The sequence below is a fragment of the Manacus vitellinus genome, unplaced genomic scaffold (assembly GCF_001715985.3).
Source record: "Manacus vitellinus isolate BGI_N305 unplaced genomic scaffold, ASM171598v3 scaffold_30_pilon, whole genome shotgun sequence".
NCBI lineage: Eukaryota > Metazoa > Chordata > Aves > Passeriformes > Pipridae > Manacus > Manacus vitellinus.
The window spans coordinates 1,391,474-1,413,029 of NW_021940291.1; the positions used below are offsets into that span (position 1 = coordinate 1,391,474).

At 45.5% G+C, this 21,556-nt stretch overlaps 1 protein-coding gene across 1 annotated transcript in view; it reads left to right on the top strand.

Annotated features, from left to right (window-relative positions):
- The first annotated feature begins 285 nt into the window (after nt 1-285).
- Nucleotides 286-21,556, top strand: part of TSPAN32 (tetraspanin 32) — a 29,901-nt gene continuing 8,630 nt past the window's right edge. The window contains exons 1-4 of the mRNA XM_008922034.2: nt 286-391; nt 2,397-2,511; nt 3,790-3,887; nt 10,181-10,255. Of these exons, the coding sequence (XP_008920282.2) occupies nt 326-391; nt 2,397-2,511; nt 3,790-3,887; nt 10,181-10,255 (354 nt within the window). The 5' untranslated portion in view covers nt 286-325. The remainder of the gene's footprint in view (nt 392-2,396; nt 2,512-3,789; nt 3,888-10,180; nt 10,256-21,556) is intronic.

Genomic DNA, 21,556 nt, shown 5'->3' on the forward strand with positions numbered 1-21,556 from the left:
ATACTGACTCTTGATTGAACAGTTTCAATTTTTTTTTGAGGAGCTATGCTCCAAACTCCGTGAAAAGTTGTTTTTCTGTATGTCTTTCCTTCTTTCCCAGCTGGGAAGAAAGTGTGTGGGAGCTGACAGCAGCCAAGGGAGCCTGTGCAGAAGGTGACTGCCCTAAACAGGATTTACTAATCAGGCAGGAGGAGGTGCATCAGCACGTGGTGGGGACTGCGCTTCCTGAGAGGCCCCGCTGTGGTCATGCCTCCCCTTGGTGGAAACCCAGGCTTTATCAAGGGCTGGAGGGACCAACTGCAGCTCTCTCTGGGAACAAGCTGCCATGGGACTGAGGTGCGGGATGAGGACCACCAAGTGCCAGCTGCTGGTGACCAGCCTCTGTGTCATGGTGAGCAGGCAGGTTTGGGGGGATCTCTGCAGAACCAAAATGAGCCGTTGCCTTTCCCATCCGTGCTCAGAGAGGGTCAGGTTTTCCCACGTTCTGTTTTTCGCGGGCAGAGGGCAAGCAAAGCCAACTGCCTGAGTTATCATTGCGCCCTGGGTGGTTATCGCTGGCCACCAGCATTGCCCCCCCTCCACTGATAGACTTCTGGTTTCTCAGGGCTGTCACACCACTGCAGCTCTTTCACAACTCAGTAGCTGCCTCAAAAGAGAAAGGAAAGGTCCCTGCTGGCAGAATGGGTGGTTTTCAGCAAAAAGATTTTGCTTCTGTCTCCTTGGAGCAAAAAGAGGGCAGATGGACCTGCTGCAGTCACACTTGTTGCTGAGAGGGTGGTTGGCTACAGGTGGAGTCAGTGAGGAAACTGCAAGGCTTTGATGGAAGTGTGTGTGAGAGACCTGTGGATCAGCACCGCAAAGCAAAAGCAATTCTAGGGATTCTTTTTATCAGCTTTTTAAGCAAATTCAACGGGAGTTTCTTGACATGTGCAGTTAGAGCTGATGGGAAATGGTGGAAAGTGGAGAACATTTCTCCTGGATGTTTTTGACTTGTGTGTTCTTGTTGCCTTTTCACTTCATCGAAACTTACCAGCTTAATACTACTACTACTGCTACTACTACTTCTATTACTACTGCTACTACTGCTAATCTGTATTTAGTTCAAAGAGGGTTGGTGGCTTGGAGAGAGTGTAATTAAAAGGTAGTATCTTATTTTGGCCCACACATGAAATTCATAGTTTGTCCGAATTTCAGTATTCCAAGACTGTTGGCTGCAGCGGCTGTAAGGTTGTTCTGTCTTCCAAATAAAAATATATGTCATTTGGAAGAAATCAAAGGGGTATTGGTAGCAAGCATTAAGTTTAGCCTTTAAGACTTAGACTGCTGTTTCTCAGAAATCTGAGCTAACTGGTGTTGCACTTAGCATTTTGCTAGGTGTGGGTCAAGATATGCAGTAATGTATAGTATGAAGGGTCAGAAGGTACCACAAATTAGGTCGGACAAAATGCTACAGTTTGGATGTATTTAGTCTCCAAAACTGTAAGTCTACCCCAAAAGCTATTATAAAATGTCACACAGAGGGGATTATGGTGACATCACACTGTCACATTTGGCACAGGTATATCTGCCTTTTATTGTAAAGGCACAAAAAGATGAAGTCTTATCTTAGGAGCTAGGAGTGGGCTTGCATTTTGTATTTTACAGGTTCAGTACACTAAATTTGGAGCTGTTTTTAACTGTGCCTCTACCACCAGTCATGCTATGAGGAGCCCTGCCCTAGAGCCAGGTGCCATCAGAAATGTTCCCTCTCCATCACCTGGACTTACTTTGGGCAACATGGAGGGTGATGTGCTAGTAGTTGCCCCATAGGCATACCTGTGCTTTCAGGAATGGGACAGAAGCAGATAGGCCAGCAACATGTTGCAGAGAAAGAAGCCAGCCCAGATAACTTAGAACAGCACAGGACTCATCTCTTTGCACTCTACAATAGGAAATAGAGCCATTAGCAGGCAATGGGACTAGCATTGCAAAGAGCAAAGCAAAGAACGTCATCCCTGCCCAAAACCACTCCTGAAGGTAGGAGCCCTCACAACTGCATGTGTGTAGTCTGCCAAGTGGGGTGGGGCTGCACAGGTGTGCTGCAAAAGCATTGATCCTCTGGGGTTTCTTCATGTAGTGGGAATTTAATCCACAGAAAATGGCAAAGAGACTGTGGGCTGCAGAATATCACATGTACTCATTATGCAAGAGAGAAAAAGAGCTGTAGTATTTTTAAGTGTCTGGGGTTTGTCCTTTTATGTGCGCTTTTGGGTACATGTGGTGTACCCTGATCTGGATGATCAGGCTGTCTGCATTTGCATAGGGCTCGGGAGCATCCAGATACACCTCAAAGCTTTGTGTGCACCCAACAAGAGCTGCTGCCTTGTAAATCCCTTCCTAAAACCCTTCTTTTCCAGCTGCTGGGGCTATCCGTTGCCACGCTGAGCACAGTTACCCACTATGGGCTCCATTTTACCCTCATCAGCGATATCTCCCTGGATGGCAACTCCTACAGGGTTATCCACTACAGAGGTATGTTGTGGTCACAACCCAGTGAGACTTTTAGTGATACCAGGAGCTGCAAAATTCTCTAAACAAATTGAAGGAAATGCAGAGGTGTCTCAAGAGGAGGAAGGGGCTGGTTTTTGGAGAATGCATTAGGAGTAACACAGTCCCGCAGGCACGTTTTCCGCCTGTGTCAGACCCACATGCCAGGCACCAAAGGGTGCTGTGGGAGCACAGGGTGCTCAGGTGCTTCTGCATTTGCACCTGTGCCTCTATTCACCATCTCCCCACGCTCCACCTGAGCCTTCAGCACAGGGGGAGCTCCTCTGCCACAGACAACCTAAAGATGCAGGGCTGGCAGGGCCCTGAGAGCATGGGAGAGAGACTGTTTGAGAAATTTAAGCAGAGCATAGAAAATTGAGGCTGGGAGGAGAAATGCATGGAAACACCTGGGGTGTTTTCCCTTTCACAATGGAGAAATATAAACTGAGTCTCAGGTACAAGGGTAGAGCAAAGATAGCCCACATACTAAAATACCCTACTCTCCTGTGCTGCACTTGCATCTGTGGCTTCTTCCAAGCTGTATCCTGGGCTTAAACATGCTCATACCCTCTCTAGATCCTGGTTCTCAATTTCAGTTTAACAAAGCAGGTGTAAAAACTATGTTAGTACAAAGCTAAGGTACAGTCCTCCCCTGTTCCTACACACCTAGGGGTTATATATTGGCACTGACTGCAGCCTTGCAGGCTCTCCCATCCCAGCCACCGCTCTCCAGCAATGCTTCCACTTGCCTTGCTTGCAAGCATTACCTCTGCATGGCTGGGGTAGCAAAGCCCTTTGCAGCGCTGTGATCCTTGAGCCCTGCCCTGGGGTACCGGCTGTGATCCTGCCTCAGCCAGGAGGAAACCAGAGGGCAAGTGTTGCACCAGATTAGCAGCGCCCAGAGTCCTGATAGGGGTGGGGGGACAGCTGCTGTACTCCTCACTAGGGGGGATCCTTATCAGAGTGCTGAAATAATTGGCAGCTTGTGGTCTGTTGGGTGGACCAACACCCTTTTAGGGTGCTTCAGTCTGCTGGAGCTGTGGGAACCGCTCAGAGGTTTACAGCCCTGCCAGACAAGCCAAGCATACACAGCTGGAGTGTACTGAATGAATTACCAAAAAAATTTCAGTTCTGCAACCTGGGCATTTTGGGCTGGCTCCCCAAAATACACTTTTTTGGCCCCTCTCTGGGTAAAAGCATCAGACTAAGCCTCTGCTAGCACTTAGCGTCTGACCACAGCTCCCATGTCTGACTTCCTTCCAGCTTTCTACTTTGGGATCTGCCTCAGCATGACCCTGATCCTGGCAGCCCTGCTGAGCTCTGCCGCCACGGTGCGGGAATCGCAGTGCCTCACCGCCATGGTGCGTATCCAGAGGGACTGGAGGGGAGGGGACCTTCGTCACCTTGGGCTGGTGCCATAAAATTGTGGTGCTGGGGGCTGTTTTGCCTTATGCCTGAGAGCATGCATGACTGGGGAAGGAGGCCCTGTTGTTCTACCCTGTGTTGCAAAGGGACATTTTTGTAAAAGCATGACCTTGCAGAGCTCTTCAGGCTAAGGATTGCATCCTTCTGCACCTTGTTTCTTTTGCCAAAGTTTTGTGTATGCAGCTTTCAGAGGGAACGGGCTTATTTGCCAAAGCCATTACGGTGATGACAATTCCAGGGTATTTCTTTTCTCACCAAGTCAACACATGGTTTATGTGGGGAAGCTTTAGCAAAGCAATTTTGAGTCCCACATTGTTCCTCTGATTTGTGACAGCAAAATTAGCCTCCCTTCTTCTTCTCGCACTGCAAACATCCACCACAGTGGTGCTGGTGTGAGGCATACAAAGCATGGCAGCAGGCATGGGGGATTTGGGCTGGACCCTCAGTTTCTGCCTATAAGGAGAGGGTGGAGAGGTAGCACAAGAGCTGAAATTCCCCCTTTCTCCTCTCCATCGTCCACAGCGAAGTGTATGTGTGGGCCTAGACCATGTCAACAGTAGTAAGCTGGATTGTGAGCTCAGCTCCATTTAAAAACATGGCCTGCACATGGGGCTTAGCCTGCATAGAGCAGCTTCCAGCCTCAGCTGGAGGGATGAGTGGAAAAGCACTGCTCACTGCATATTTTCCTGTGCTAAGTGAAGGGGAGGAGTTAACAGTTGGGCTGCTGAGCATGAAGTTGTGCTTAATATAAAATAATTGCATTGCTGTCATATATAAACTAACTTTAGAGAGATTTATCTAATCTATGTAAATGGGGGAAATTATACTGATGGCAGAAATGAGAAGCTGACACCTTAAAATCCAGTGCAAAGCAGCTACTGAAGTTAATGTTTTCACTTCCTCAAAATGTAATCTTCCTTTCTCTGTCAGAGATGCTCACAGGGGCCTGAGTGACACAGTTCCCATTAATACCTCTAGCAGATTATGTGTAACTCCCTTCTCTTTTGCTGAAGTGCATTTAATGTGTGCCTGCAATTACCACATCTAAACCAACAGGTGGGTATGTACAGATTAATGGAGATTGTCATGGCTGCCTGAAAATACAGTCAAACTTCTTCATAATGTTTATTTGTTGACTTACTCTCTGGTATAGTTTGGGCCGTTCCACTGCGTAGAACAAGCTGTTAAAATGATAGCCGTTTACTGAAGCGATATTTAAAGAGTGCCTTCCCCGCAGCTGTGGCCACGAGGCACCATCCCAGGCTGCTCTCACCAGGGAACCTCCTGGCTGCCTTTAAGCTCCGTTTGCGCCGTCTCCGGCAGCGTTGGGGGCAGTGTCCAGCCTCCGGGCAGGAGGTGACGGGCGATACCCGAGCGAGGGGCCGCTCCACGCCGCGGCATCCGCCGCTGGAGGGGGCCGCGGTCCAGCCAGCCGCCCGTCTTCCATCGGCAGCGGGGGATGCTGGGGAACGCTCCGGGAACGGGAGCAGTCCCCGTAACCCCTGTGGGGCACTGGCACATCCCCGGCCCTTAGAAATTAACGGGAACCCTGGGAAATACCCAAGAGCTGGCCACGAGCGACCGTATTCTCTGCTCCAATTCGTCCAAGCGGCTCATTAGCATCTCAAATCACACACGGGAACTTTGCCTGTTCCTGTGCATCGCCTGCGCCCCCGCCCCTCCTAACTGTATCTTACACCAAGGGCCAGCCTGCCGCTTGTTTACCCCCCAGTTCCTGCCCCCTCCCAAGGCACATCTGATCTGCCTTCGAGAAGCAAAGGCAGGGAGAGCCAACCCTGACGGCTGCCGTGAGGTGTAGTGGCAGGCAGGAGTGGGGTTCGGCTCTGTGGGGCTTCGAAACTTCAGTGTCTCGTCCAGCCCTGCCGATCCCTGCTGGGCTGTGGCTTCCAGCCCTGCTACTTGCTGCTTTTTTCCTCTTTCTGCAATAGAGATGATCTTTCACCTTCCCCCATTATTGATTTTAAAGGACTTTTCCTCCCTGCAAAGAGTGTGTCTTATTTAGAAGACCATTTAATTTGCTCTAATCAAAGAGGGAAGACACCAGACTATTTGGCCTGACATCTGTGGCTCTACATGAAACCAAGCCACACTCAGGGGATATCTGCATCAATGTGGCTAATCCACCACAATACCACTTGGTAAACCAGCCACCCAGGGGAAAAGCTAACCAGGATGCAGATGGGCTTAAAGGAGCACTTTTTTTTGTCAATTTGAATTATAAATGCTCGTGCTGCCTGGCTATCTGGAGGTCTGTGTGTTTACAGAGGAGTGGTCTCAGGTCTTTGCAGACATTACTGGTGGTGTTCTAATACACAGTGGTGCGCAGTGGTTAGAAACTAGAACGGGTCAAACTGGTTTAAGCACACATATCTCAGGAGATTGTCTTGTAGCTGCGTTAGCAGCACCACCAGACCAGACAGATGCTACTGGGCATCCACTGATGCTTGCAAGGAAGCTGGTTCTGAGAAAGTAGCTGAGAAATAAAGGATAAAAAATTATGTTCTAAAATCCAGAAATATTATCCCTGAAGCTCCTCTTAAACAGGGAGAATGGCAACAAGTTTATTGACTGTCCTCCAGCTCAGGCAAACTCTGCTTTCTGGTGGTCCATCATGCAGTCAGTCCTGAATGTAAATTTCCTGCAGCTCTCACAGCCCCTGGAGGCCATGTCGCTATTGAAGGGGAGGAAAAGGAAGGAATTTTTCCTAGTACTGCTTGTACAAAGGAAACACTTTGGCATCGGTGAGGTTTAAGGACTCATGTGTTGTTACCTGGTCAGGCAGAGAAAGGAAAAGGAAAAAGAAGCAGGGAGCAACATGCAAACCATAACATCCCAGCTGAAATTCTTACATCTGAGCTTTACAGCCTAAAGCTCCACTTGTTTAGAGGAAAATTTGTATTCAGGATGGAGCAGCTGTTCCATCTGAAAATTTCTGTGGTAAAAAGCCTCAGTGAATGCCCGGTATAACCCAGTTTTTCATCAGGTGATGTGCCAGTGGGGTCAGCACACAGCACAGGCTGTTTGCTTTACTGTACCCAGGTGTATCATTGTAGGCAAGTGTGTAGAGGGTCCTTAATATCACTGCAGTGCACTTCACCATCTTCCTTTCGCAGTTCATCTGCCTCCTGTGCTCTCCCTCATGGTGCAACACTCCTGAATGAGACATCTGCATGCTCAGCTGGTGCTGAGGACAGATTCCTCTTTCGGGCTGAGATCACTGACTCCTGTTTGCTATGTCGAAAGGCAGAAGCACTGTATGCTTTCAGACGAACTGGGTCAGGGAGGGAGGGACAAAACCTGATGGATGCAATCTGAAATTAGCTCCCCTTTTCCTGCCCCTGGCCTGTGCAGTCTGGCAGGGAACTGGCCCTTGCAATGACCACAGCAGTGCCAAAAAGCAGCTAGAGATGAGCAGGGCAGAGGTCAGCTCCTTCCCTGAGAGTGTGGGAGTTTGGCAGAGCTACTGAACCCAGTCTGAGCTAAAGGATCCCTCCCTCATCCGAAGCAGATCCCCTTAGCCAAAGGGGAAGCACCAGAAAGGTGAATTAAAAGAAACACCAGCCAACTGACAGGATGCTGTTTCAGTGGATTCTGCCAAGTCTGTCAAAGATAAATTGTTCCTTGCAGCAAGGATGGAAACAAGGTCATTCATAAAAGAGTAATGGATGTCTGGCTGGTGACAGCCCTCCACGGGGCTGATGTGACTGCCTTCCGCAAAGGGAGCAGGCAGCAGCCTGTGGCTGTCTCCAAGGAGCTCCAAGGGTCTGGGAGATGGTGAACCAGCTTCGACCCTTCCACATTTAGTATGCAAACTGCACGTTGCCTTTTTCTTTGTTCCTCCAAATGTCTTCTAATGTAATTAGAAAGTTGTTCTTCCAAAAGCCTTTTGGCTGGGAAGGGAAAAAGCAGGCTATAATTCATTTATAAGATGTTCTTGGAGCCATGTAATTGCTGTGCACCGGCTGGATGGAGGGGGAGCTTCCCAAGGGGCCACGTCTTGGTACTCCCAGAGAAACTAGACAGAAATAAAGGGAGAGCTGACGCTGAACGTGAAGGACTGAAGTGTGGGGTGGAGCTGAGGAAGGGAGGATGAGAAGGAGGATTTTAATCTGATGGAGGTTCCGGCCCCAGAGATATGTTGTAAGTGCTGGAGCTGGGGGGGAGGAAGGGAGAGCACGGGGGAAGAAATTTGGGTGGTGTCACTGGCACGCTGTTGTTTGCACTCACCGGGTACATGGTGGGTCCTCTCAATTATAACCTCAATGGAACAATGTGCAGAAGAGCGCTTACATTGCTATCAATGTTGATTTTTTTTAACCTGACTTAATTTTTTTAAATTATTTTCTTGTTTTTGAACTTTTTTTGGTTAAAACGATTTTGGTTAAAACGATGACTTTGTTACTCTGGTGGGGGAGTTGTTGAAGGAAGTGCAAAATGCAGGGTCCTAGTGAGGAGCAACCTGAAATGCCTGTGTAACCTCACCTCCTCCCTCCAGTTTGTGCTGTACTTGCAGGGGTTGAACCCCCCACTCTGTGACATCTTGCCCTGTGAGCTCTTCCACATCCTCACTACTTGTATGCCCCTTGTCATGTCAGCATTTGATCAAACTTTTCCTCCTATTTCCTTTAGGGTCTTCTGTAATCTCATTTCAGTTCCTAGCAAGGCAACGAGTGATCTCATCAGCTATATGTCCAGGCAGCTGCCAAAATAATAAAAGAAAGGAGTGACTGGACATACATAATTTAAGATTTTTCGTAAGAGCTGTAACACGGTTTTTACCAGTGCCTGATGTAGAGCCTGAAACAAGGTGGCCCCCAAAAAGTGGTGAAATGCCAATGGCAGTCTTGTTCCAGGAGCAAAGCCACTGGACAGGGCAGAGGAACACAGCAGATGGACAAGAACCAGCAAAAGGCAGTTTATTGGCATGTTCACTTTCATGTCCAGGATTTGAAGTAACACATTTTCTTTTCCTGCTGCATATGCATGAGTTTGGATTTTTTTTTTCTGAGCAAATTTTTATTAGTGAAGCAGAATTGGTAGAAGCAATGCTTTTCTTCCTCTCCTTAAACTTGAATTTGGTAAAACTTCATGTAAGATGTAATCTTTTTCAAGTTAATTCAGCTATATCATACAATGAAAACAGTCATAGAAAAAAATTACAAACAAAATAAGGTGCAGTGAGCTGGGTAATTTTCCCCTCCTGCATACTGTTGTGTTGGAAGAGGCACAATTTCACAGAAAAACTTGTAAGGGCATTAATTTTCCACTGGTACTTATTCACTATCTTTTGTCGTTCCAAGACTAAGCTGTGGATTCATATTTGATGAGCCCATTTAGCCTTCAAATGCTTCACAGGCACTTTTTTCCTTCCCTTTTTTATTTTTTTTTTATGTGAACAAGATCCTTTGGTCCAGCTGTCACAGCAGGCAAGTGCTGTTTACATTAGGGTTTGGATTCTTTTTTGTCCATATTTATTCAAATAAAGAGACAAAGCATGTAACTTCCAGCTCTGCAAGCCTAGGGAAGAAGGCAAAAGTCAAGTCACCTCCTGCATTGTTGCCATTTTTGTTTAGACACGTCAGGGTCAGTTGCTGGCCTTGATTATATTTCTGTCATCCTGTTGTCTAACTAGGGTGGTGCTGATTTAAAGAAGGAGGCTTGACCATGCAGCTGCCACCTTGCTCACTGAGTAAAGTCCAGCTCCTCTTCCAGAGCAGGTTGCTCTCTATGCTGGTTACTCACTTCTTTATGGACTATTTTTGTGGGGTTTCCCCTCTTTGAAGCCAATAGCCAAGTTTTAAATGCAGGGGATTGAATTCCACGAGTAAGGAGATGCTATTCTGAGGCACAGTCTTCCTGCAGAACAGGAGCATACTGAAAATACAATGTTTTTATCCCCCCTTTTTCTTTTTCCAAGGGGAACTTGGGCAGAATAGATTAACTGCTCCACAGGAAGCTGCCTGCATTTTTGGTCAACCTCTTCAAGTTACCATGGTGTAATTAGAGGACTTCTGATGGAGAATCACATTATTGTCCATCTAATTTCTTTTAAGTAACCAGCATTATGAGGGATATTAAAAGAAGGTGATGTTTAAACTTTAATGAAACTTGCTCAAACAAGCATATTAAATATGTCCTTATGGTGTTTGCTAATGGATATTTTTCTCCCCATACTGTAGCTGATGGTATTTTTCCTCTTTATCCTCAGGGATTTTTCTGTTTTGCTCTGGCCTTCTGCGGATTGATCCCAGCTGCCTGCTGGAGATACACACACAGCACGGAGGTAAGGGTTGGCTGCTTAGGAAATACCACCAGCATCTCATCAGAGATTTTTTTTGTAGCAACTATTTCTCCCATAAAAGGGACAGCTGGTAGTAATTAAGCCATCCATGGCGAGGTCTATCAGATCCAGGCTCTGTCTTATCTGTCCTTTACAAGAACAGGGCCGCTTTCATGAGCTGCCTCTTCAATGGGATCATCTGAAGGGAGAAGCCATGGAAACCCTCACACGTGGCAAGCTCTTTGTCCTGAAGGCAAAACAAAATGCAAGTCTCATTTTAAATAGCTTTTGGTTTGTTTTGGTTTGTTTTTTGTTTTGGATTTTTTTGTGAGGGATGTTTGTTTTGTTTTGTTTTAAATGAGATGCTTGACTTCAGAAAAGTCATTTCCAGCTGGTTCTGATTCCTGTAAATGTCAGTTGGGAGCCTCTATTCAAAGGCAATGGCAGGTTGTGGTTGTTCAGGTTGTGTCTGGCAATGGCCAGGAGAAACATCCAGGAGATGTGTTTATTAACTGGCAGCAGTGGTACAGGAAAAACAATAGAGTGAAAAATGGTGTTTTGGGTCGCTATCATGCTGAACCAGAAAGAGAAGGTTGGAGGAGATTGAATTTGGAAGAAAGTTAGGATTTGAATTGTTAACCCAGAGCTTGCTGGTGCTGTGGTAGATGGATGGTGTGGGAGATGCAAGGTGCTGGGGAAGTTGAGTCGAGGTATGCAGAGTTGCTAAAGTGCATCACAGTGGGTAACCATAACCTGGGGCTGGGATGCCCCTGAGGCCAGGGTATTTGGCTGCTGGGGAAAGCAGAAATTGACCTTAGTATTTAGTAGCCTAAAGAACTTCATACTTTTTTTAACCTTTTCCTAATCTGATATAATTTGCTTTTTGCATATTTATTCCTCTTCCCATTCAGAGGGATTGTTGCTATTAGGTCTTTGTGAATTCCTCTTTCTGCATCCCTGCATTCAAAAAATATAAATTTTAAGGGACTTGGAAGTGCAAAAAAATCATGACATCTTTCTTTTGAAAGCAGAACACTGATATTTTAGGCAAGAACTTAAATTATCTGACAGTAACTCAGATAAGTGTTTGGGGCTTTGATCAATGTTTCATGCAGTGGGTCAGTCCCTGTCTCCATTTTTCTCCTTTCCAGTCCCAGTCCCATGCCATAACCTGCAATGTCCCAGGCCCAGTGAGGATGTGAGTGATGTGAAACATCATCCCAGTGGATTAGGGATTGATGCTGCCAGCTCATCTTTTTAGGATTACAGATACTGTGATCAAAGACCAGTGTATCAGAAAGCTGGCTGTGAGCCTTCCTTCTGTGATGGAGGAGCACAACTCCTTCAATATCCTGGAGACTCAATCCATACTAGGACTGCTGTGATTGATTTTCCTGAGGACAAGGAGCCCTGTCCCATAACGGTTCACTGTGCTGTGCATAAATTAAAATCCAGTTGTTCTGAAAGCAGAAGTCAAGGTTAAGGTGAGGGATAAGGTCCTGGTTCTCTAGAAAGTTTGTCCAGAGCTGACCAGTGGCCCCAGGAGTTGAAAATCCTTCGAAATGTGCAGATGGCTGTGTTGGGTCAGACTAAAGTTGTTGGCTGAGGTAGGTTGTTGGCCAACCTACTGTTGGCCAAGGTAGCAGCATGAAAACCCAGCAAGCACAAAGCAGTGCTTTTTCAGATGACAACAGCTTGTGGCTCAGGTGCCTGCTAGTGGCACCTGCTGGTGCCTCTGCCTTTAATGTTCTCAGTGGATTTTTCCTCTGTGAATTTGTCCAACTGCTTTGGAAACATTAGGGTGAGTGCTGATGGCACAACAGCATCTTTTATCTGTGTGCTTAACTGGCTGAAGCAGGTTCAATCAGAGCTGAGACACCCGTGAAAAAGCCTCTGTGGTTTTTTTCTCATTATTTCAGGCAAAACTATCAAAATTTATTACATTCAAACTAACAATTTAATATGGAAATAATTTTGTTTTCATGACCAACATGGAAGGGACGCCTCGAGCACACTTTCTTCCTTCTTCTGCAGAAGGTAAATGATAGATTAATGCAAAAGCTGTGCCAGTAAAGGAGAAATGGCACCAGAAACTGTGTCTGGTTGGTCTTGTGAAATTTTGTTATCCAAATAGACTATTTAGTTATACTTTAATCCAAATAGGGAGAGTAGGGCATAAAAAGTCTGGAAGAAAAAGCTGTATACTGGGTTAATACAGGGATGTGCCATTCAAAAAATATTTTGCTCAAAATATTTAAAGGAGAATTACTTCGTATATCTTTTAATCACTACATCTGTTTTTACTTCAAATTATTTTTAGGGGTTTCTTTGCTCTGAGTGCCCTGCCCACAAATGCACCCATGGTTATGGTTAGCTTTAGTAATTGGTTGGGTTTCTGTAAGCAAAACAGCAAAGCAGCTTCCACTAGGCAAAATGAAGGGTTTTTGTAAAAGGTTTACTTTCTGGCTAAAGAAAACCAGCAGTGTTTCTGACAACAGAAAAAATAAAATACTGTTAGAGACCGTCTTGGGTTTCTCTGCTTCCTAAAATGTAAAGAGAAGCAGGGAATATAAATGAGGGAAGAGGTAATTAGAAGTGTCACTTGCAAAACATATGGAAATTTAGTTTCGATTGCAAAGTAACCCGTCTCACTAGAGAGAGAAATGCAGGTGACAGAGGGATATGCAGATGTGTCTGTCCCTCCAGGACAGAAAGACAGGTAGTGCAGTGGTACAGAAAATTGAATGAAGCTGGGGGAAACTCCTGAAGTGTCATTATAGAGCTGTTTATTTGTCTGACTTTCTCAAAATAAAGAACCAAATTAAAGCAGGTGTCCTCTGCTGCCTACTGCATGTCAGTGCTCTCAGAAATAGTTAATTGTGGTAATCTGGGGGGAAAAAATCAAACTCAATCAAGCTGGTGGGTGTCTTGTAAGACTGATGGGATGTAGACAGCTATCAAGTAAGGAACAGAATTGGGGGATGTAAAACTAAATATGGATGAATATGCCCATTACATGTGCCTGAATCACTGACCCTGAGAGCACCAGGGGGTTACTGCCCCCCATTCATATCTAAAACAAAAATTTGATTTTTTTCCATGCAAAATACATTGACTTTCCAGTGAAAAGCCAGACAGAAAATTAGCCTGTTCAGTTTGGAAATGCCAGCTGGGAGCTGTTGGTGGTAGATCCCATCCTCTTCTTCCCCACGGGCAAGGTGACAAACACAGGCAGCACTGAAAGAAGAGCCCTCCTTTCCCCTTGCAAGCTGGGGGATGGGAGGTCTCCCCTACAATCCATGGCATATGCTTCAGTGGTTTACTCCTTTTGATCGAAAAAAAAAGAGAGGAAAAAAGAAAATCTACATTTTCTTTGTAAAGCAGACCCCTCTTATAGAAAATCATCTGAAACATAAAATCCCAATATTGAAAAATAATTTTGATGGTTATTATCCAGAGAAAATAGATAGAAACATTGCTTGAACATGATGAAAGTGAGATGCCCTTTCTGCCTGTGTGGCTCTTTCAGAGCCCTGTTTACAGTACTTACAGAGAAGCTGGACAGGGAAAAAGGAAAAGTTATTTGTAAATATTTGATATTCTCAGACCTGGCACTGTAAACAAAATGTAAGTCTTTTAATTTCCCATTCTTTTCTGCTTTTGCGACCTTCTGTAGCTTCTGAACATATTCTTTCATACAGATGCCAAATGTTTTAATTTCAAGTTATCTGTGTTCAGATAGACTCGATGTCACTATAGCCCTTATTCTTGAAATAATGTATGCCAGGCATGCAGTAGTCATGAACCTGAGGTTTGTCATGCTTTATCCTAAAAGGCTGCATTGCAATTGTTCTTCCTCTCAGTAGGAGATCTAGCCAGGAAAGTGTTGCAAACCTGCCTGATGAAGGACAGTGATGGTGCAATCAAAGCAAACTAGAGATCAATGTACATGGGAGGGCAGAGAGAATGACCTCTATGCAAGTGTCTTTGACAGAACAGCTGTGGTAACCACAGAAATTATGAGGTTTTCAGATGGTTTTCAGCCACATTAGGAAGTCCTGGTTCCTGAAGCTGAAGAGCTGAGTCTTGTTTTCCAAAGTTATTTTTATGGCAGTTCCTTTCCCACAAACCGCTGTCTAAGTGAGGTCTCTCAGTCATTCACAGTGTGGCTGAAAGCAGCTAGGACCTAGGATGCAGAGAGGGACATAGGAGAGACATGCCACATCTGGCACAGCTGGTGGGGAGGGCTGCTGCTTCCTCCTCCCCAGCTTCGCTTTTCTCCTCGCCCATTAACTGCTGCTTTGCAAACATGTCTGCAGAGGCTGGAGCAAAGATGTACCTGTAGCTGCCATATAGAAGACTTACTAACCAACACAAAAATAGAATCACAGAATCATTAAGGTTTGAAAAGGCCTCCAAGATCATTGAGTCCAACCTTTGACCAATCAACTAGAGGCTCCAAGTGCCACGTCCAGTCATTTCTTGAACACCTTCAGGGACAGTGACTCCACCACCTTCCTGGGCAGCCTGTTCAAATGCCTGGCCACCCTTTCAATGAAGAAATTCTTCCTCACGTCTAGCCTGAACCTTCCCTGGAACAGCTTGAGACTATGTCCTCTTGTCCTGTCACTAGTTGCCTGAGAGAAGTGTCAGAGACTGAGATAGTTGATGATTTATGCATTCTCAGGCTTTTGACACACCTGCTGGGCAACTAGTTACCTCTGATAGCCCATGAAGAGTCGACCTTGCAGGCCTTTGCCTATTGACACCTCTGCTGGGCGATTAGTCACACTGCCCTGAAAACAACAACTGAAAAGACAATGTGCCTCTGGAGGACTAAGCCCAAAAAAAGGGAAGAACAACCCCTTATGCCAGGGAGGCGCCAGAGCATATAAACTGACTGGTGATTTTTGGAATTTGGGAGTTCTTCTCCCCCACCGCCTGCGAATCAAGACCATCACTCTCAAGCATCGCTGGACCCCGTGGGCGGTGACTATGGACATCTGTCTACTCTCAGCTTTTCTTTCCCTTACTCTCCCTGGCTCTTATCCTGCCTTTCTCTCCCCTATGCATTTTTCTCCTCCCCAGAAAGGTTATGACAGCACCCAAAGGTGTTAGTTTACCTATTGATTATGACAGCACCCAAAAATGTTAACCTATCTGTTGATACAAAACTGTTGAAATAAATCTTATATATTTTCATACACCGATTATTTAGTGTCGCTTCGCTTTAATCCACCCCAAAGGAATTTTTGATAAAACCTGAGTTACCCCCCCCCCTCTCTTTTCCTGGGGCGGGTCGTAACAAGAAGAGACCGATGATCCCCACCTGGCTACAACCTCCTTTCAGGTAGTTGTAGAGAGTGATAAGGTTGCCTCTGAGCCTCCTTTTCTGCAGGCTAAACAATCCCAGCTCCCTCAGCTGCTCCTCACTGGACTTACTCTCCAGACCCTTCACCAGCTTCTTTGCCCTTCTCTGGATTCGCTCCAGCACCTCAATGTCTTTCTTGTAGTGAGGGGCCCAGAACTGGATACAGGACTCGAGGACTCGAGGCGTGGCCTCACCAATGCCATGTACAAAGAGGCAATCACTTCCCTTGTTCCAGTGGCCACACTATTTTTGATACAGGGCAGGATGCCATTTGCCTTCTTGTCCACATGGGCACACTGCTCGCTCATGTTCAGCTCTCAACCAGCACCCCCTGGTCTTTTTTCCCCTGGGGTTCCTTCCAACCACTATTCCCCAAGCCTATAGTGCTTCATGTGGTTGTTGACCTCACTTGACCAAAGTGCAGGACCCAGCACATTGCCTTGTTGAACCTGAGGTTTGGGGTTTTGTTCTGGGCCCCACTGTGAAAGAGGCCAGAGGAGTTTTTATGCCATGTCATCTTCTGCTGTTCCTGTTCCCTGCAGCAGCTGAACCATCCTTCCAGCAGCCTTGCGGTTCTAGCAGCTTTGTGGTGCCAGCCTGTAAACCAGACAGGATGACAGGGTTGGTTGGTGACAGTAAAGTCACTGTAACATGCAAGAAGTTTTGCAACAAGAATGAGTGTTTTAATTACAGAGGTTTGTTCACAGGTAAAAGCGTAAAACTGATTAAATTATGACTTCTCAACTCAGGGGAAATTTTGAACCTGGTGCAATTAGTTGCCCATATTCCTGGCAGAGGGCCTGATTCCCCATGTCCCTTGAATGAAGAGGTTGCTTGGATTTTCACTGACTGTGATGATATGGTGATCTCTTAGTTATCAAGTGGTTTCTCATGTTTCTGGGTGATTTCAAAAGCCTGTGGCTTTTGGCTCCATGTGAGTGGGAAGACATTAGCCCCTCTGTGTTGCACTGCTTGTACTCAGAGAATAAATGTAAGGATTTAGCTTTTTATGGGCAGGGAACATAAGCCATCCATATCCATCCTTATTCTCCTGCAGTGTTGCTCTGCTTCCTCCAAAGGAACCTGTTTGCTCTCCCCTCCTGGGTCTGGGAAGTGGAAACAGAGTCTTCTATGCTTTGTTAGAAAGCAAGGTGGTACCTCTTAGGATGGTGATTTTCTAACAGGCCCCGGGATGTGCAGCTGGAATTAAGTTGCAGCTGTTAAATAACAAACACTGCCACACCTGGGGCTCGCTCTTGAACAGAGCAGCTTCCCTTGTCCCTTTCCTGCATGTGGGACCAGCGCTGGTTTTTCTGTCTCTGTCCCAGCCAGTACTTTTGCAAAGCCATACACAGCATTTGCCTGGGTCTCCAAGAGGCAAATACTCTCTTTTCATGCAAAAAATCAGCACATGCATTTCTTATTTCTGCAGGTATGCAAGGAATGACCGAGAACTTCCCAGTTAATTTCTTAAGTGGGGCTGTAGAGGTCCTTCTAGCAGCAAACCAAGTCTGCAGGTTTTCCAGGGTGTGTTTGTGCCTATCATCGCTGCCTCTGGTGTATGTTGGGGTGAAGTCTTGCAGGGTCTGGTCTGTCTCATCTGTGGACAGTAATTAAATGCAGGCTGAAGTCCTAGAGATTTTAATGAGACTTAAACACAAGCTGAAGTTGTGTTCATGTGCTTTCTGAAACCAGAACTGAAGCATACAGATAGTTTCCTTTTGGTTTTTGGTTCAGTGGGGCTGGATCAGGATTGTAGCCGCTCACAGGGGTCTTTCAAGAGCACTTACAAAAATTAGCAGTTTGGCTGTGAGAACACTGTGAATAATCTGATGTGCTCCTTGCTCTTGCTGTTTATCTGCCAGGCACAATCACTTTAAGGTAAGGACCAAGCTTTTCCCATTCTCTGAACTCCATGGGAAAAACAAAAGAGGAGGGAAACCCCTCCCTCTTCCTTAACGTTTTAAAATATTTTGACTCTTTCCCAGTGTTTATGTTCTCATCACACAGTAATGGCCCACTCCCCCCAGCGAGACGCTGTTCTCCTTTGTCTGAGCCTCCACACAAGCATTTGCACTCATGGGTTCTGTAATTTATTGCTGCCCTGACGCTGAACCCACACGGCCCCATTTCTGCCGCTTTTGTTAGCTGGAGCTCCCGCCCACAGCAGCACCAGCCATGGTACCTGAGGCTGCTTGGATAGTTGCCATCCCACCTTCATGCACCTGTGGGATGCTCACTGCAGCAGGACAGGCACCACCAGCTCAGAGGGCTAACAGGGCTGCCCTGGAGCTGGCTCTGTTGCTGATACAACCTAAAAACCTAATTAAAAAAACCAAGGAGATTTTGATACACTGAGGCTGGTGACACGCACAAGGAGTGCAGGCCCAGATCTGAAGGATTTAGGGGAAAAAAATGTGTTGATGTTGATTAGCTGCCCATCCAGGTTTTCTGTGCTTCCTATACAGCATCTGGTGCTCTGCCACAGGCACAGAGCAATGCTCCTGGCTGCATCCAGAGTAGCACAGAGGTGGCCTTGGCAGTTTATGGCTTAGTTGAGCATGAGGCTCTGATGTCCTCCTGCCCACTGGCCAAAAGGGGTGTATAGCACTCATACGGTTAGATTTTTCCTGTTCTTTTTGGGAGGTGGATATAGGAAATGAGGAGGAGGTGAGCAGGGTAACAGCTCAGCACTTTCGCATGTTTTAAGTGTTTTGTGCAAGGACCTGATGGAAGCACTGGGACTGGAGAGAAGTAGCTTTGTAAGGCTTTGATTTTCCTGAGTTTTTTGTTCCACAATGGTTTTTGGTCTCTCTTCTTCTGTGTATTTCCTCAATGATTGTCCAAAGGATGGTCAGGGTTTGCCTGATCCTCTGGCCATACGAGAAGGTGGGTGGGAGTGCATATGTCTTCCCCCCCCCCCCATATGTGTATAGATAGATATAAAATCTGTATCTATATACAGATATAGGGGCCCTCAAAGGCTCCTCTGGTTTGCAGTGCTGGCTGGATTTCTGCATCTGGGAATGACTGGCTGGAAGAAGGCTGGAGAGGAGGGGAGCTAATAAGCGATAAAGGAAATAAAAACTTGCAGCAAGCTGTAATGACTGTGTGTAGACAGGCAATGAGGGCTTGGCTGAGCATGGATGGGGGAGCTCGTCTTACCATGTGCTCGATCCATGTGATGGGAGTTGCTCTGTAATCTGGCTAAAGAACCCAGCCTGGCTTTCTCTCCTCTGTTTCATTGAAGTTGCAGCATTGCTTTGCCCAAACCCAAGCTGTTGCATCTGCCTCCCCCCTGTTTCTGACACGCTGTGAACACGTGCAGTTCTGCACACCAGGGAGGAAAGGAAAGGCAGAGACAACAAAATGCAGAAGTGTTTTTCTTACTGGAACAAGGAAGAATTTTGAGTGAGTTAACCACTTTATTTCAGTTTCACATCTTAACTGACTAACTTGCAGTTCATAGCTAAGTGGAGGAGTCTGTGACAGCCACTCTAAAGGGACACTTCTGAGTGATGCCAGTGAGTACATCCTTGTTGGTGGTGCTGAAAGAACATGAAGTGCTGAGGTTGCAGATTCTTCTGAGGCTGCACTGCGTGTGATTGGTTTGATACCTCAAAAGCACAAAGACCCACAGGAGCAGAGGATCCTCCTCCTTCTTCCTGTGCTTGTCTTCCTCCTCTGCTACATCATGAGTGTTCCTGTTTATCAGAGGGGAGGAAGGTGGGCTTGTCTTTGAGATAATTCTGACAGCTCCTTTCGCTATTATTGTTCTTGAGCTGTCTTCCTTCTCAGCCATGTCAGGAGTGTTCCTGTTTATCAGAAGGGAGGAAGGTGGGCTTATCTTTGAGACAATCCTGAGATCTCCTTTCACTATATTCTCCTCGAGCTTCTGCTTTGTAGAGGGATTTTTGGCCAACAGCAATTGCAAAGATGGTTCACTGAGATTCAGGTCATTGTTCTTGGTACAAGTCTGCATTAGTTTCCATCAAAGCAACACTCTCAGGTTACCTAGGCATGGGTATTCACTGGCAGCAGGATGGGGATTCATTAGCACCTTTGGCTTGCAAAGGCATTGAGAACTGAAGGTGGACCTTGTCTCATGTTTCTGTTCCAAATCCAATTATAGGTAAAAATTATCCTTGATAAATAACCTAAGTCAAAAATGTCAGTTTTCCTCTTAAAGGAGGTAAGACTGAAATTTGCTTTAGTTTTAAACAGACAAGGGCAAGAACATTAATGGCTTAGAGCACATGTCTTCCTGCAGCCATAAATTCTGCTTCATGGGGGATAAAGGATTTAAAGGATGATAAACAATATCAAAATTCCTTTTTTCTTTTACTTTAAGTGAAAAATGCTACTTATTGAGTCAGTTGGAGTCAGCTGCATCAATCTCAGTGGTGATTTTCCATTTGTTGTATCCAGCAAGCCATCAATATCATCCCTAAATGAATATTTCATTAAGGAATGCAGACATAAATGGGAGGCAGCGATTATTTAACTAATTTAGAGCTGGAACATTCACACAGCTTCTTCCAGGAAAAGAATTACTGTGAGGTGTGACCTCCATATCACTTAACCTGGAGATTTTTCTTAAGCCCAGCTGATGCTTTATCTTCAGTTCTTGGCGTTTCAGTGTTGCAGGTGCAGTCTCCTTCCAAGGGAGAGCTTGTCCAGCAGAACTCTTCCAGCAGTGGGTCACAGCATGTCACTAGGAACAGGAAAATCCGCTTGACCATAATGATACTTATGTGTGAGACAAGTGTAAGACCTTTCAAAAGGAAGCCTAAATGGACTTTCTCTTCTCCGGCTGTATTGGTCCATTACATGCTAAGTTGTGTTTAAGGGATGGGGCACAGCTGTTTGTCTTAAAGCATGTTATTAACAGTATCAGAGTAAGCACTCGAACTTAAAAGGCATCCTGTTGCTTAACCATGAGAAAAAGCATCCTGATTATTTTTACAATTCTTTTTTTGTCCAACACCTGGTGTAAGATACAGAAAAAGAAAATTATCTTGAGGCAATGGACTCAAAGTTGCCCATCAGTGGAGTGTGCAGTGGAATCTGTTGAGGACGGCAGTTGAGGATACAAAGCAGTGCTGCAGTCTAGATCTTCACTGTGTTGGGTCCTGGATCAAAGGAAAATATAGGGATGAACTGGCATCTGCTGGATGAATCAATGTTGGAAATAAGGATAGGTCATGAAACCACCTGGTGACTGTCTTACGCTTTCAGGTTTTATTTTTTACATCATCAGGCATGCTTGAGTTAGCACAACATTTTGGGCTGGATAGATGCTGCCATGCACTACCAGTGTTTCAGACCTTGGCTATGGCTCTGAGTATAAACATAACCCCATCCTAGGCAACACAATGCAATGCTTTGAACTTGTAAGTCTTCTCTTATTAAACCAGACCTCTCTATGCTGTTTTCTGCAGAGAAGGAAGCAGCCAATGATGAATACTGAGATTTAGTACTATATACCTACCTCTGAAATATTTACACAAGAAAACAAACCATTGCGTTGTATGAAAACAGCAGTTTTTCCCTCCAAAATCAAATGATCCTAGCAAAAATCAAAAAGATGATGTGGAGGAGCTGCAAGCAATTTGCTCTTTAAAAAATGGTTTTATAATTTGATATTTCCTTACTAGGATCTGAATAGCAAATTCAGATAATCTCTGGATATAAATGCTAGATATAATTGCTAGATAAAAATGCTGAGAATGACTAATCAGCAAATTGTACTCTTAGGCTTGCCCAGACACACATTCTAAGAGGAAGTTATTGCTATTATATATTTTTCATTTAATCCCTTGTGTTTCAAGTTTTGGAGGCTCCTTGACAAAATGAAAATAAAAAAAAAAAGTAGATAACTGAGAAGTCAGTTCACAAGTGAGCTCAGAAATGGTGCAATTGAAGTCTTTAGC